Here is a 17,054-nt window from a genome sequence, read left to right as displayed (position 1 = left end):
CTGATAATCCTAAATTTGTCTGAGACCAAAAGACCTGACTGTAAAGAAAAAAGGTTTTTTGCTGTATCCAGTCTTTTTTGATTCTTCTCTCTTCTGTTCGCAGCATCTACTTGGAGTGATGGTAGCTCAGTTCGTCCTAGTTACTGGCTGGTTCTTCACAATCTCACTCCACAGGTATTTTCTGTTAACTGTCTCTGGGAACTTACTTGCTTTGCCAAGGTACCGATTTGTGGATTCTTTAGCTGTTTCTCTGTGAATAAGGTCTAAAAAAATCAAATTTGTCAGCATACAGAAGAAGTGTTTCTACAAAACCGGACTGTAGTCTGATGGATTTTTCAATTGCAATCTCTTCATTTAAGATGTTCAGTGTTTGCTACATGACTGTCTTAGCCTTTCCTTACCTAGAGTTTCAAGAAATTATTGGAACAGAAATATGTTTTTCTTCGAAATGAGGATAAGTTGCATGACCATAATGTGGAATGGTTTATAGCAGCTAAAGAGACTGTTTCTTTGGGATGTTGTAAGAATGCTGGTGTAACTGCCAGTTTTCGCTTTGGTGTTTCCATAGTAAAACCACAGAATGTTTCCAGCACTCCTGCCAAAAGCAGTCTAGTTAGGTTATTCCTGCAAAAGTATTCTCAGAACTCTTCCCTTCAAAACGAATTTTGTGGAGATCCTGGTTTCAGCGATCCCAATTAGTCTCTATTCAAGGCCTAGGAAAAGCTTGTGTGATTATCAGCAGCGCCCTGAGGTCTAGACAGAGAGTTCACTGTTCAGCAGGGTAATTTACCACGCTTCTAGTGCAGTTTAAGATGACATCAGTGTGAAAGGAAAGACAGTCTCCTTCAGATCACCCCAACTGGCAAGCTATGCTCCTTTCATAGGAAAGTCTGTTTTCCTTAGGAAACAGCAGTGGTGTGACGAAGAGGCGCAATTCTAAGTCCCCACCCTGTGCAGGGTAGTTTACTGCTTTAGTAATCGTTTAATGGAATAAAAATATCTTTTGAAGGCATTGAATTAATAAAAAAAAAGAAGGTAGGTTATAGTTGTTCATAACAAATCTTTTTTGTTGTGGGTCAAGTACACTGGAGAGGAGGAAGTATAAAGATCAGGGTGATTTCAGAGACGGTATCATCAGTTTCTTTTTTAATCTTGTCCACATTTGTAACCACATAAAACTTTCTTTTCCTGAAAAGAGGGAGGGGGGGAGGAAGAATGTCATAACACTTCCTTAAGTATCTGCACATACGGATCCCATTTGTGTGTGCATGTTTCTGTGGCATACCAGGAATGGAATCTGTCTGTACAGAACACCTTGGAGAACAACAGTTGCTGGAGGTAAGAAACTGTTATGCTGCAGGAAGGAATGCAGGCAACAGCTGCTGTGAAAACATTAGTTCAGGAGGAATGAACATTGCTGGGTTTGGCAGAAGGATCACTGTCTGTTTCTGTGACTTAATGTTTAATAACCACAAAGACAAAAAAAGCACCAAAATAAAAATAAAAAAGCCCCTTGTTAGAGAGGTGAGATTTCCAAATTTGCAAAGAACTTTTACCTACTGGTTGACGTAAATTCTACTGAAATCAGAGTGCTGGAGGCTTAACAAATTCTGGTTCTTTGGTCCAAGTCCTAATGGCTGTAGGTGGTGAGAAATGCAACTTGCATGTAATTACTGGAAAACTTTCCAACATAAGGAGAGTGACAAGTTAAGAAAGTGAGGAAGGGAAAACTGAACTTGAGCTAAAAGTGAGCTGAAAAGATGTCAGATGGTTGCATAAAGTGAAGTCACTGTAATTGTGAGAACTTGAATAGCATACAGAAATGCTGTTTGAAAATTAAATCCTCTCACCTTTGCGCGCTTTGTTACTTCCACCTGTTTTCCTCTGAGAGCAGTTACCTTTAAACTACTTGTGACTGCTAAGTTTAAAGCACATTTGATGAAATAGTTGCAAATGTCCCTTTTACCCTGGCTCTTCTTCCTCAGATCGATGGGTCAACCTTGAGGACGATCTGCATGCAGCACGGCCCACTGCTGACATTCCATCTGAACCTGACCCAGGGCACCGCCCTCATCCGATACAACACCAAACAGGAGGCGGCCAAGGCCCAGACTGCACTGCACATGTGAGCAAATCCCAGTGGCCTTTCTTTGTTACCACATTAGTCATGAACACCAAATGTCTCTCCACTGCTGTGCTTTGGAAACTCATTTCAAGTGCGCGTCTTTGAAGGGGGTCTTTCATTCATGAGCAGAAGATCAGATACAAAGTTACCTTCCATTTATGTTGTTTTAATTTTTGGCACAAACCGGTAAATACAGAGCCAGTAAGGTGCAAATAGCAGGGTGGAATTGTGACCAGTATGCGAATTACTGTACACTTTGGGCTATTTATGAAACCTTGTGAATGACTTCAGATGAAAATCATTCTTACATATGTAACCCAAATGTGCGGGAACCTGCTAAAGTTTTGAGATAAACCTGAAATAGCTTTTGTGAAAGGCTGCAGATCTTAAGTTTCCTGTTACCTAAGCCTTTTGGAATTGACTGTGGCCCTGTTAAGTTTGGAAAATGTGACAGGTTTTGAGACCATTTTTTTTGGGGGTGGTGGTGGTAATAAGCACTAAAACTCAGTGAAATCTTATAAGCGAGGCTAATCTTATCCTGAACTTCCTGGGCTTTTTAGCCTTTTCTTTCTCTATTCTGTTTGAAAGGTAGCATATGTACATTTCCCACTTCAGCTACACCGCGTATGTACTTTTGTTATCCTCACATTTATCTTCAGGGCCTTAGTTTAAATGCAGAAAGCTTTTGTTGCAGGCCTAACAATAGAGAATTTGATTTTTGCCCCTTATAAAATGGAAGTTACTGTGCTTTGAGTCAGTTTCACTGTCAAGAACGGCTGACATTTTCTGTGCTCTTTTCATTGTGGCAAGCTGCTTTCTGCTTTGGATTTGTCACCTAATAGCGTTCTTTCCATGCCTTCTGAATCCCTACCCTTAACTTCCACCTTTGTCTGATCATTTTTTCTTCCACCTGTCTTCTAGGTGTGTGTTGGGAAACACTACCATCCTGGCTGAGTTTGCCACAGACGAAGAGGTTAGTCGCTTTCTGGCACAAGCTCAGCCCCCTACACCTGCAGCAACCCCAAGTGCACCCACGGCAGGCTGGCAATCCCTGGAGACGGGACAGAACCAGACAGATCCAGTTGGACCTGCTTTGAATCTCTTTGGTGGGTCAACAGGGCTTGGGCAGTGGAGCAGTGGTGGCGGCGGCGGCAGCAGTGGGGGCGATCTCACTGGCGCTTCATTGTGGGGGCCCCCAAACTATTCTTCAAGCTTGTGGGGGGTCCCAAGCGTAGAGGATCCACACAGAATGGGCAGCCCTGCTCCCTTACTACCTGGAGACCTTCTGGGAGGAGGGTCGGATTCAATCTGAACTTAGAACTTTCAACTCTGACCTCGTGACCTTTTTTGGAACAGCAGCAGCACTAACTTGACCTTTTCGTTTTTTTCAACTTGCAATAAATACATTTATAAAAGGAAAAAAGAAAACGGAGAGAGAAAAAAAGGTGGGTCATTGACAGACTGTCTGAGCACATAGTTGCCTCCCTTATATAACTTCAGTTTTTTCGTTTGGAATATGAATCCAAAAAGAGAACATATCACTCTTGAAATACTTGAATCATGAACGCCAACTTAGAAAGACAATGTGAAGCAAGTACACATACCATTTAAATCTAAACACAAAAAATTAAAAAAATTAGTTTCTAGTTTTTCACTTTTTCATGTTATACGGAAGTTGTTGCTAAGAAACATATATACTGAAAAAATAGCTTTTTAACTTTGTTTGCACTGGGTGTGTTTCCGTCCTTAGGTCTACCATGTTGGGTTGGGGCAGGGGTGGGATTCAAAAGAAAAAAAGGGGTGGGTGGGAGGGGAAGACTTGACGGAGCCTCACTTTAAAAACAAAAAACAAAATAATAATTAAAAAAAATAAAAAATGAAAAAAAAAACAAAAAAAAACAAAACAGAAAACAAAACAAAAAAACCAACACTTTGTGATTGGCTGGTTGATAAGTACCAGTGTGTTCTGGCACATGTAACTGCCCACGTGTGCTTGTTTCTGTGTGAGTGCGTGTGCACATGTTCGTGTGTGTGCATTTTTTCTCTATATATATAATCTTGAAACGCTGCATTGCTGATGGTCTACGGGCTGGCTGGCCATCTGCGTGTCTTGATTCTGAAAACAAGACAAGCACGGTGGAGTCCCTGTGGCTGAAGCAGAATCCAGTTGGGCTGGATTAAAATTTGTCAGTAGGTTTTTTTAAATTCATTTTAGCAGGGTGCTATCTCAAGTTGCAGATCATACTGAGTGGGTAGTCGCTTCCTAGCCCTTGTTCTAAGCCTGTGGTAGAGCGGAACACTGCCATATCCAAAGGATTTGGTGAGAGGGGAGCCAATGTTGTCTTTTGAGTAGCAGTGTATTTATTTATTTATGTCTGCATGTGGGGTTTTTGTACTGAGTGAACCCTAGAATGTTTGTTATATAATGCAAGCCATTTTTTTTCTTCAGAAGAGGGGAGGAAAGAAGTCATTGCCATTTTTGTGTGACAAAGACGAATGTTCTTATTCAGTCTCTTGCAAGCTTCAGTACCTTGAAAGAAAAAGATGAGCGTTTGTTTTCTCCCCCGAATGCGTAAACAAGCACCCATATTCATTTGCAAAGAATCCAGCAAAACCCTGAAAGTCCAGCCCAACCAAATTAGCCTTTTAATTGATTTACTGCTTGTATTAAAACTGACAAAAACGAAATCGTGTCAGCAAATTGCTGGCCGGCCTGCCTCATCTCCTGAAAGCACATGCAGCTAACTCCTTTCTGCGTCTTCACGGTGAGCGTTACCTGTGCCAGGCCTTGGTGTATTACAACGCCAGACCATCACTGACAGAAACGTTTACTTACGAATGTTCTTAAACCAGTGTGTACTTCAAACGTTTCCTTTTGTTTCTCTGTGTTGTGTTTTTTCCTGTGTACGTGGTTTTGCTTAGGGAGGTATATAACTAGCAAAGACTTTTTTTTTTTTTAAAGTATTGCACCTTTTTGTTTTTTTGTTTTTACTTTTTCTGTACTGTTGCTTTTTAATTTCTGTATTTAAGGAAAGGTTTGGGGTTTTTTTTAGCATCAGTGTAAGTAGTACCCTGGGCAGGATAGGGGTAACCTATATAATCCACAGTGATAGCCAGTGTGTGCGTGCATGTGTGCGCCGGGAACAAAACTTCCAAGACTGCTTGTTGGGAGGCGAGTTGCAGCAGCCTTGAAGGAGCATCCCTTTACACAGAGCCAGAAGTCTTTAGGAGGGGGGACTGGGAAAAAAGGGAAGAGAGATGCCGGTACTTCTTCCGTAAGTGCTAGCACTTCGGCGTGGCGTTGTCTAGCTGTCATACTGTGTAACGAAGTGCCGACGTTGAGTACCAGCAGATACCTGTCCATTCCAACCCTCAGCGGGAGCAGTTCTCCGTTCTCATTGCCTGTCCGGGGGGGAGGATAGGGGAGCCTCTTTCTTCAGCGTTTCATTGAAGGATACAACAGTGTCTAATACATTTAACTCTTAAGTTGGGTGGGGAGAAGCAAAAGCAGATCGGAGTGAGGTAGGGGTGCGTGTGTGTGTGCGTGTGCGTGCGTGTGCCTGTGCTGGGGCGGGGGGAAGGCCTAGGGAGTTAGGTGGCTTTTTTGGATTCGCCCTTTCTGTGTAAACCCAATGTCACAAGGAAGGCTGACTGAGGGAAATGCTGCATTTACACATGCCTGTAGATTCGTATGCAAAGTGTTACGTGACAAAAAGTATGAGTAGGTTCATTTTTGCTTAGTAAACTGGAGCGTGCAGCATACTCTGGCCCCGTTTGGATATACTTTCCTATCACGTCTCCTCCTTCATCCCACCATGCACAAAGAAACAAAAACCTTCTCTTCCAGCTCCTGCTAGCTAGCAGCCCCTCGCCTGCACGCATCCGCAAAGCTTCGCTTCCGATAGCCTCCGCTTGAAGACCGGCCGCGCTCCCACGCGCAGAGCAGGTGTCGAGCAGCCCTGTGCCAGCAGTACTTCCTAGCGAAGCGCCCGAGTCGAGCAAGTGCCCGTCCTCTCCCGTGGTTTGCTCTACGTGCTGGTTCATCGCTGTGCTCCACCCTCACTTCTCTCTCCCAGCCTGCCCTAAGGTCCCTTTTCCTGCACTTTGGGTTAGTTGAGTTCCTTGCGATACTACGGTGAAAGCCGGGTGCTAGAGCCCCTCTTGTTTACAAGACGTAATGAGGGATTTGAAATATTTAAAAAAAAAAAAAAAAAGAAAAGCTAAATTGTTCTTCCATTGTAAGCTTAAAGGGAAAAAAAATTAAAACGTACAAAAAAAAAAAGACCAAAAAGTGCATATATATATTTTAGATGAAGACTAACTCTGGGAGCATTTAACAGTGTTTTTGTTTTTATTTTAACATTTTGTTTTCCTGCTTTAAATTTGCAAGCATTCTCAGGAATTCTAGGGTAGGAAGCCAGTTTTTTGAAGATGGTTTATTTAACCTTATCCTAGATAGATGGCTGTTTCTTGTTGATAAACTTTTACAAGTTCCTGAATCTTCAAAATGTTTGAAAGTTTTTACTTTAAAATAAAAATGCTAAAAAAATTAATAAAAAGAAAAAGAAAAAAAAAAGAAAAAATCTCCAAATGTTACTGTCAAGCGGGGGATCAAGGATTTGAAAGACTGTATAAGTTAAAATACGTCAAAACTTCTCAAGATCAGCAACAGAAATCCATTGTGATCTGAAGTTGGGGGAGAGGAAGGGTTATCGTTCGTAGTGCTGTGTCACTCACGCAGACATACGCAGTTGCATGGAGAAGAGAAGTGCGTGAATGGAAATCTATCGCTTTGTTCCCTTTCAATTGAAACTAAAATATTCTTCCAAGCACCTTTTTCAAAGCAAAGTGAAACTGTAAACCTAACAAAAAATGCAGTATAGTTTATCCGAACGAGTCCTCAGTTAGGGGGTAGCAGCAGGAAATACACGATGGTGCTTCTTTAAACCACTTGTAAGTAGTGCTAAAGAAAACCAGTGCTGACAGAAAACCCAAGAATGAAGTAGTTTGAGCCTGCCTTTTCCCATACAGAAAAGGGAGGCGATGTGGAAAAACTCCAGTAAAACGTCCCGTAGAAATCAACTTCTCTGTTTTCAGCTCTTCGCTCAGTTTTATTGCCCACTTGGAGATTTGCTGCTTGCTTTTCTTCACCCCCCAGCCCGCCCCCCCCCGACCTTTCTGTTTTGTTTTACAGGAGGGGAAAAGCTGTTAAAACTCTTGTGTTCCCCCCGTTGCTGCTGGCTGTCAGGGCGTTCGGTCTTGGACTCGAGAGCTCGGTGCTGGGACGGCTGCCTTCTGGCCCCCAGCTCCAAGGCCCGGGGGCTCGCTCCGCCTGAAGTGGCCAGGCTCGAACCACAGAAACCGCGCTAGTGCCTTTTTCCACGCACCCGCATGCCCTACGGTAGGGGAAGGGAGGGAAGGCGAGGCAGTAGAGTTGCTTAATGGAAATGTACCCGCTTTTAAAGAAAAAAAAAAAAAAGCATGCTGCGTAAGCAGGTCGTGCGTCGAGTTACATAACAGTAGTTAGGATTACTGGTTAAAAAAAGTCAGATGCCAAATTTCTGTGCTTTCCGTATCAGTTGCCCAGTGGTTTCGTGTTGTGCTCTGTGTACATCTGAGTGTATACGTGTGTGTCGATTCCAACGCATCAACTAATCTGCAGGAAAAAAAAATATAATGTATGGTAGGCCAGTAGAGGAGCGTTCATTTGGGAGTTCAAGATTATTTTTAATTTTATTTTGTGATTTTTAAGGAGAGAAAATGAGCATTTTTTTTAGCCAGAGGCTGTGTTTTCATCAAACCAGCGGTGTCCTATAAAAGCAGAAATGTAGGATTTTGTCAAAAAGAGCCCAGGAGCTCGGCAGTCACTTGGAAGTGAATTGTGACTGCTGAAGGGTTGCAGCCTGGAGCCTCAGTCATCTGCTGGGTCCAAACCTACTGTCATGCAGCAGTCTGCTCCTCCGTGCCCTGAAGGCACAGGCTTGCGAATGATGCTGACCATCTCCTCAGTGATAGTTTTCCTGAATTGTCAAAGCAAAGCCACGTTAATCTTACTGCTTTCCAACTACAGGTGACAGTTCTCTTCCTCTTTGAATTATGTGTAGCTAACAGTGATGTTGCTGGTGCGGCGCAGTCCTGGCATCCCTAACCTCTGCCAAGGATTTCTGAGCACCCTGCTAACCAGACTCCTCTCCTGGGGACAACCATTGCTCAAATGTTGCTAATACTCTACTACTGTTTGAGCTCCTAACAGCAAAAGGACAGCAAGAATTGGTGTATTTTGGGGCTTTTACGAAACTGTTCCAGGGAAGGAATTAGCAGCAGCAGCATCTTGTTTTTAAAACATTGACAAGGCAGGGAAAAGGAGCTGCAGAAAACACACCTATGTCCTTTTTTTTAAAAATTATTATTATTTTTTTAATTTTCTCAAGCTACAGAGAACACTATCATTCTGTTCCTGGTATTGGTTCTCAAGATTATACAGTTTAAATATATATGTACTTTGCAGGTGGTTTCAGATTTCCTGCTTTTTTGTTTTGAATCCTTCGTGCTACATTTTAGCAGTCTTCTAAACAAGTACCCATTTGTTACCGGCCTCTTGGCTCACCCCCCAGCCTGCAGCCTGCATCAAGCTGGGGCTTTTTTAATAGGTTTGACGTTTCCTCACTCCGTTTGAGAATTTCATTTTAGCCATGGTAACAAAGCCTAGTAAGCAAAAAAATATATATATAAAGAGGAGCGGGTGCAGCCCAGAAACCTGTGTTGAGACCTCTGACACTCATTTTGGAAAGCAGGTTTAGTATGTACGTTGGAAGACTCGCCAGCTTTTTCCAATGTTTTTGTACTTCCCTGGACACTTGGCCAGCAGTCTTGAGAGTGTTTGTTTTTTTTTTTTTGCTGTTTTTTCCCAATCACAGGGTGTCAGGGTTTTCTTACAAGTTTTTTATTTTGCTTCAGGTTAAGTGGTGTGTGTAGTGTGCAAGAATATTAAACCAAGTGTGTTTTTCCTTTGCAATATAAACAAGATGTTTTCAACAAACTGGCTGGGAGATAACCACCTCAAAGATGAAATAACAATGGAACCTTTATATTAAGTTGGCTTTTTTTTTTTTTTTTTACCTACCATTAACTTTTAAACATTTAGTCTTTAGAACTTTTTCCCTAATCTTTTTCTTCCTAAAAAATGCTGCCACATCTTCCACAGTTTGTCTTGATAGTGCATCCAAGTAGTACTGTAGGAGTTTTGTTTCTTCATTCTTTTATTATGTTTACCTCTTAGGCTTCTGAATTTGTTCATGCATTTTCTTTTCTTTTTGACTTTAGGAGGAGTACTGTATGTGTTTCTGAGATACCCAATTTTGGTCAAGTCTAGTCTTGGAAACTGGTCATCCTCATGTAAATGAGTCCCGCTGACCTGAAGTGAGCGTGTACTGCTCAAGTAAGGGCTCTTTGTGCAAGTAAACCTTAGCTGGACCAGGGTCCAGGTAGCAGCTGAGGACCTGTTACATTTCCAAAGCAGCAAAGAGATCAGTGTTGTATATCTCACATTCACTGTAACTCATGTGACCTTACCATCCAGGTTTCTCAAAGGGGATTGAAATGCTGGTTTTGTGGCAGATGGTTAGCACCTCAGGGTATGGGTCCTGATTGAGTAGAAGATAATTTTTCTTCTCTTTAAAGAGGAGAGGTTCTCCAGGAACTCCCTGGTCCCCCCCAGGAGCAGCTTTCTTATCTGTAAATGTGTGCGTGTATTCGTGGGCAGGAAAGTAATCCCGAGAAAACTAAGTTGAAATGAATTCAAAAAAAAACAAAAGCTGTTGAAATGCAACTTTGGTCCTGAATCTGAAACAACATATGCAGAATCTGTTGCTGTGACTAAATTGACTTTTTGCACAAAATACCATTTCAGTTTTGTACAGTTTACCTGCTATAGTTTTGCAGTGACAGAAACCTTATTGCCTGATGCTGTTAGATCATATCAGTCATTCCTGCTGTGATCAAAATACAGACGTCTGAAGTTCAAATCCTCTTCTTTTTCCTTCACCTCCGTTACAAGGCTTCTCAGTGCGGCAGAAGGAGATCAGCAGTAATGGGGGAGAACTTGTAAAGCTTCCCTGGCGTTGACAAACCCCGCTTCCCTGCTGTGCTGAATTCATACCCAAACCTAAAATGCAAGCCCTGAACGATGCTGGAGCAGAGCTGTTGGTTGGACTAGACGGCAGGAGCCTGACTGGAGATCTTTACCAGTCTTGCTAGTTGGTGTCCCTCACGATGTTTTCCCCAAGTGTCCTGTCCCTGTAAATACCAGTGTTGATGAATTCTACCAAAGTTCCCCCGCGGTAGGTGATAGGAAACAGCCAGGTCCATCTCGTAGTGACTCTCCAAGCAGAGCTTTGTCTACAGTAGGAGTCAAGGGTCCGTCTGTCTACACTGCTGTTAAAACTGAGTCAGGGTCCTGTTAAAATACAGCTCTCTGTTTTGTGGTGTACTTGGAACTTTAAACCTTGTGCTGCAGTGACTAGAGCTTCTAATCCTTATGTGAAAAGTGATTTAAGGTTTCATCTGTGATACAAAAAAGCACCACAGCTCCTGACAAGGTGGAGCCTGTTGTTAGAACTGTCATCAGGCCAAGGTAGACCCAGCTTCACCCGTGGCACGCAGCAGCCGACATCCCTTCGCTTCCACGGTTTGCGTGCGCGTTTTCATTGAGCTATGCAGGAAAGTTTCTCTCTAAAAATCCCCCAGGATCCTGTGCTACGTGAGCAAGCTTCTAACGATTCAAGTGCCCTCTGCAAAGAGCCATTTTCACCCCGTGTGCGCGTGGCAGTTGGGACCGGTGACATTCAGCAGTGTTAGTGCTCCTGTTAACGTCGTAGCGAGGAAGGGAGTTTTGTGACTTGACTCTGACAGCCCTTCCGTACGTGAACACAGAGCACTCCGGGGAAGGGGGGGAGAAGGACGAACGCGTTGTGCCAGCCAGCATTAAGTATTTTTGCAGCAAACACTCTTGACTGTGGTGGACAGAGGGGAAGGGAGGAGATGGGAGAAGTTTGCCTGGATGCGCAATACAAGGAGGCAGTGCATAGCGAGAAACATTTCCTTGAGCACTAAACGCCTCATCTTGGGTATTAGTGTGCGTTGTCACGTTCACAGAACTCATTTCTTCAATTTTTTAATCTGTTCTTTTTTTTGTTTTGTTTTGTTTTTTCTTAAACTGAGACAAAGTGGAAGCTTCAGTAAGAGCAGGTTGCACAGCTTGCTAGAGTAGCTATTTTAGTGACATGGTTATGATATTATGTGCTTGCTTTCCCCTCCCTCTCCCTGCCAGATACGGCTTACCCTTTCTATATAAGGCGTCAAGTGTGGGTTTTTTTGTTTTGTTTTGGGGGTGCGTGGAGAAGAAGCAAAATGAAGTGAAAAATGCAAGCCAAGGTAGAACAGCCTTACTTTAGGGGGGTAGCCTTACAACAGAGCTTTATAGTGAGTGTGCTGTATTCCAAAATATGTAAGCCAAAAACAAAAAAAAAAGCATTCATTTATGCAAAAAAAAAATTAAAAAGAGGTGTTGGAAGACTTCTTTAATATGTACCTTCTAAAGGTAGCGTAAGGTCTCACCAAGTGATACGTTATTGTGATACTTCTTGCTGGGTCAGTAGGGATGGGTCGGGGTATAAGCGCTTAATGTTTTCCTCCTTCTATGTTTTTACAAGCAGTAAGTTAAATGTGGTATTTATGAATGTGCCTTTGTGAGTATAGTGACTAATTGAGGAGACCGCTTGGGCTGGAGGGGAGACAATGGTCAATTTATTCTTTCAAGAGGTCAGACGTTGAGATTCCAGCCCACTGGTCCCTTTCGGCAAGCAGCATCTTTGGGCTGGTCTCTACACTGCACAATACGTATTCATATGTGGTAGAGATCGGGGTGGGGGGCGAGGAGGGACGTCGTGTGATGCACAGAAGCTGTTGGTAGTTTTAGGCTAGGCTGCCGTTGCAGGTTGAGTTTGTACATGTACTACGTGGCTTCTCTTTACGTTGGTGTGCATGAGTGTGAGTGCGTGTGGCTTTATTTTTTTGTAAGCACTGGAGAATTGAAACACAGTGATGTTTGAGACAAATTTATACATGTAGACAAGATGATGTTTTGTAGCTTCTGTTAAATAGTGGGTGCAGGCACACTTTTACCCTCTGTCCGTGTCCTGATAAGAGATACAGGAAAATTTATTTTTTTCAACCCTTCAACTTCCAGCACACTTAATGTTGCCATTTAAATGAACAGGGTATTACACAAGAAGAAAAAGAGTTTTTGAAATGGTGAGGTAGAAGTGTTTAAAAGGAAAAAAAAAATCTGAAGTAATTTTTTGTTTCTTCAAAGCTATTTGTAGCTAAACATGGGAATCTGCAGTGTCTCCTTCCATTTGTTTTTTTTCTAATAATTCACCTCTTCGTCCCACCCAAACTGAGGTGTACGAGATCAAGAGCTGTTGCTGTAGCCCCTCGCAATTCCCACCCTGAAAAGCAACTCCAGTGGGATCCCTCAGCTCTATTCAGGAAGACAAAGAGAGGAGAGACTCTGCAGTTTTCTTTGCTTCGCTCTCATTCCTCTCTAATGGCCTTGAAATGTATTATTATGCAAATGTGAATTTTGATACTGAACTTAAGAAGAGGTTGTTTGTTCTTTTTTCAAAAAAAAAAAAAAAGGTCCCATATGTGGTCAGCATTGCTTCTTTATTTTGTAAGTGAATTGTAAACTATGCATTCTGCAAAGGGGGCGTAGGGGACGAAGATAGCTTTGCTAAACTGGTCAGGAGTTTCTGTGTCCATGGTAGATCCGTTACAGTTTGGGGGGGTGGTGAAGTGATAACTTGGAAATAGAAAGGAGTTCCTAAGAACTTCTCTTGTTCGGAATTTGGCCACTGGGCAGAGATTTGGGGAAACGAAGGTCGACTACAAAAGAAAAATGGCTCCAAACCTGCTGCAGGATTGTGAATTGTAGCCATGCAGTGTTAACCCAGGGCCAGTAGGGTGACTGGGACACCAGCTCTACCTGGGGAGCGATCCGCCGCTGCCTCCTGCGTTCTGGCCCCGGTCAAGCTCAGGAAAACACGGTGCCGTAGGCACTGGCTTCTTTGGATTTACTACTCGCTTTCCATTACAACAGTCTTGCACTCTCCCAGGAGAATTGGAACGCGGCTGGTCCTTCTGTCTACACCCTCTTTTCCCTAAAATTTTCGTTGCTGCTGTTCCTGGCACAGGTCGAATGGTGGCAACACAGCTATGGACAAGGCGGTGGAGGTGGTACTGGTAGTGCTGATCAAGGCATGACCGTGAGGGTTGCATTTTTCAACACCGGCAGTGCGCGAAATTTTGGGGAACGTAGACTGATGTGTAGACAAGGCTCTGTTGAAAGGAAAGGATCTTTTCATCCATTAAGTGGTTGGTAGCATAATGGGCAAAAAAGGATTCACTTCCGCACATCTCCAAAATGCAGCCATTGTGTGAATTTCATGCGTTCCTTGAAGCTCGCTGAGCTTCCAGGAGCAGTCTCCTCAGAAAAGTGTAGATCTCGCTGCCCTCTTCATCATCTTACTAGGGACCCTTTGTTGACTTGACTTTTTCCTTCGTCCATGGTGTACCATGGTACCTGCATTATCCTTGGCATTATCTTAGATGTAATACCATAAACCGAGAGGTTATCCTGCCTGTATTCAGTGTTTTCATGCAGCAATTTTATTTTTGTTGACGTTCACAGTACTGTAATAAGTAAGAGACTTGATGATCACTCTCGCATCTGCGCCTGCCTTGCAGATGTGATCTTATCAGGGTTCCACTCTGTCAGATTGCCTTCAACAAAAAAAATTCTAAAAAAAGGAAAAAAAAATCTGAAGTTTCAACTCACAAAAATACCTCGTGGTACATTTCCCCTTCTGACATAACCATTTGAATCTTAACATTTTCTTCTAAACTTAATAGGTTTTCACTTCCATCTGTTGTCTCCTTTCTAAAAAAAGATGCTTGGAATAGTGGTTTTGAGCACAGGACCAGAAGCCTGGAACTCCTGACTTTGAACATTGGCCCTTTTTCTTCCCTCTTTGGCCTTGGGCAAGTCATTGAACTTCTTTGCCTTTGTTTTTTCATTTGGAAAACAGGGGTGATAATAATACCTACCTACCTCACAGGGGTTTTGTGAGGATCAAGTAGTACATGTTTGTAAAGTGCTTTAAAGATTAAAAGCATCATAGAAGTATTAAGAGTTCTTACAGCAAGATAGCTCAGTTCTTTTTACATTGTTTGCTTGTGTGGAGGGAGAGAACCTACGACATTTTCTGTGATGAAGCCATTAGACACTCAGATCCTAAATGACAGAAGTTGATGGAGATTGTTACTCACGCTCCTCCTTTGTGCCAGTTTCCTCCTCCCGCTCTTCCTCGTATCGTTGCACCAGTTTTGCTCCAGGTCACACGTCTCTAGTCATACTTCTGGATAAACTTTTGAACTTGAAGTACTTCGAGCTTGCTGCTTCTTTCACCAGATCTCCACGTTGGAATCCGTTCGTGTGCTTCTCCCTGCCTTCAAACAGAGTTTTTGCTAGTTGTCATCCTCCATCGGGCTCACCTCCTCCTGCCGCCACGAAGGGGAGGCGGTGGTCTGGGGCTGCAATACGAAGAGCCGTGCCGCTCCAGGAGCGAAGGGCACAGCAGCTTCCCATGCCCTTCCCTGAGCTAACTTCTCGGCGTGTTGTCAGTGACACTTCAAGTACGGCGTTTCTTTTTGCTCCACGGCAGAAGCTATCAGCTGCCAGCGAGATGTAGGAATAGGGAGTGACGGTCGCTGCTGCCCGCGCGCCTTCCAGCCTCCCACAGCCTCTCCGTGAGCGTTTTGAGGAAGGGATCGAACCCAGCGGCTGTCGGGGAGCCTCTGCTACTTCCTCCCCTCTCCAGCCCCGTGGTTACTCTGTCTTCTTCCGTGGATGTGCACCTCAGGGGTGTGCATTTGAGCCCCCATGCCTTTGGCCGTTTGGCCTATGAAACACCAAGGGAAGGGTTTCCGCGTCTGAAACCTCCCCGATGCTCCCCGGTCCTTTGTCCTGCGCTGCTCCCTGTGGCCTTAGGATCATCCCTGTTGCCAGATGCCACCTGCTCCATCTCTGCTCGCACTTGGGACGAAACACGCAGTGGTCCTGCAGAGAAGGAAGCCGGAGCGATGCGGGTGCACCCGTGGGGTTTACACACGCGGCCCTTGAGTTTCTGTCGCGGCCTGCGGGGCGCGTGCGGAGGATCTGCGGCGCGATGCTTCTTCTTTCTCGTTCAGAAAACCGAACAAACGACAGCGCGGCTGCTGATGACAACTCTGTAATGTTTACTTTGGAAGAAATGTTAGGTATTTTCCCCCAAAGAACCAAAAATTAAAAAAAAAAAAAACAACTAATGAAAGTAACCAAATGTAAACGTCCTGGAGGGAGGGAAGGGGAGGAGGAGAAGCAGTGACGGGGGGAGCACTCTGGTCTATTCTGATCTCCACCGCTTGGCTGGAGATGCGAAATGCTGCTCTGAGTTCCACAAACATAAGGGATTATGTTTACAAAGGTAAATGCCTTCTACCTGTTCAGGAAACTGGCTCACGGTGGGCATCAGACGTCTGGCGAGCTTCTCCTCGTTGCCAGCGGGCAATGGGAGAAGGGTGTGTCTGGAAGAGGAATGGAGAAATAGATTAATTTCATCTAATCTTTGTAGTAAAGCAGTGCCACTTTCCTCTCTTCTTCTTCAAAAAAAGACAAACGAAGGGAGGGGGTTGCAGAACAAGAAAATCGGTGATGTCCAAACTGGCTGGATTAGAAAAGGCAGCTTTTCTACTTTGCACATAACTAGGTAACAGGAAGGTACAGCTCAAGTCCTCTTGCCTGAAACACTGTCCCCCAGAAGCAGACATTGTAATAATAAAACTAGTGGCTGTGTATATTGATGCTCTTCGCAAGTTACCTATAAGTGTTGTTGTTTTTTTTTTTTTTTCTTATACTTGAAATAGCTTCCTCTTAACTAAACTCTCACCGGAGCTCTGGTTTCTCCCCTCCTTCTCCAGCGTGCAGTAAAGCAAACAGACACAGGACAAACGGGGAGGACGTAGAGGAGTTGCCGCAGTGTCTTGCATATAGCCAGGGTTCATCTTAATTTCCATCCCGTACGCTCTCAGTTCTTTGAATTTCCTTTCCCGAGGGTTTTCCATGGACACAGAAACTCAGCACTTTACAAGGTGCTCTCGTATGGCTGGCTGCCCCCCCCGCCCCTTCTCCTCCTTTTCTATATTTTTATTTTACTTTTAGTATAGTGGTACTTAAAATCACTGGTTCACTTAAAAAGAAAAAGAAAAAAAAAACAACCAACAATAAAATGTTTAAACTCTACTAATGTACAAATAAGCTGAAATGTTGCATTTTATGTGTATTTTTGCCATAGCAGGTACTGTATTTCTCATGCTGGATTTAGAAAAAAAAAAGAAAAAAAGAAAAAAAAGAGAAAAAAAAGAAAAAACGAAAAAACAAACAAAAAGGGTGATGTTTTATTGGAGTGTGACAAGAGTAATAAGGAATTAAGTCGTCGTCATTTCATTGAAACTGAGAGATGGTGTAATACATATATAAGTTTTCTGAAGGTTTTTTTTTTGGGCTTTTAAACAGCTTTTTTTTTCGTTTTTATTTTATTTTTATTTTTTTTGAAAGATATGATTGTATTATGTGCAACTCAGTTGCTTACATTATAACTACAAAATATTTTTGGGTTCCTGGAAAAAAAAACAAACAAAAAAACGAGAAAAAAAAAGTAAAAAAAAAAAAAAAAGAGAAAAAGACTAATAAATGTGTTTGGCTGCTAAGCATTTAAATCCTTTGGCTTCCGGTACTTTTTTGTTGGTTTTTTTTTTGGGGGGGGGGGTGGGG

At 43.2% G+C, this 17,054-nt stretch overlaps 1 protein-coding gene across 28 annotated transcripts in view; it reads left to right on the top strand.

Moving 5' to 3' along the window:
- Positions 1–16,999, top strand: part of TNRC6B (trinucleotide repeat containing adaptor 6B) — a 145,089-nt gene extending 128,090 nt beyond the window's left edge. For all 28 annotated transcript variants that reach the window (XM_083835321.1, XM_083835311.1, XM_083835309.1 and 25 more), the window contains 3 exons: positions 104–174; positions 1,986–2,125; positions 3,047–16,999. In XM_083835321.1, coding sequence (XP_083691447.1) covers positions 104–174; positions 1,986–2,125; positions 3,047–3,437 — 602 coding nt within the window. In that variant the 3' untranslated portion in view covers positions 3,438–16,999. The remainder of the gene's footprint in view (positions 1–103; positions 175–1,985; positions 2,126–3,046) is intronic.
- Positions 17,000–17,054: the final 55 nt, after the last annotated feature.

This window comes from Anser anser (assembly GCF_964211835.1).
Source record: "Anser anser genome assembly, chromosome: 1".
Taxonomy (NCBI): Eukaryota; Metazoa; Chordata; class Aves; order Anseriformes; family Anatidae; genus Anser; species Anser anser.
The sequence above is the reverse complement of the archived record's forward strand: the minus strand, read 5'-3'. Positions and strand labels throughout refer to the sequence as shown.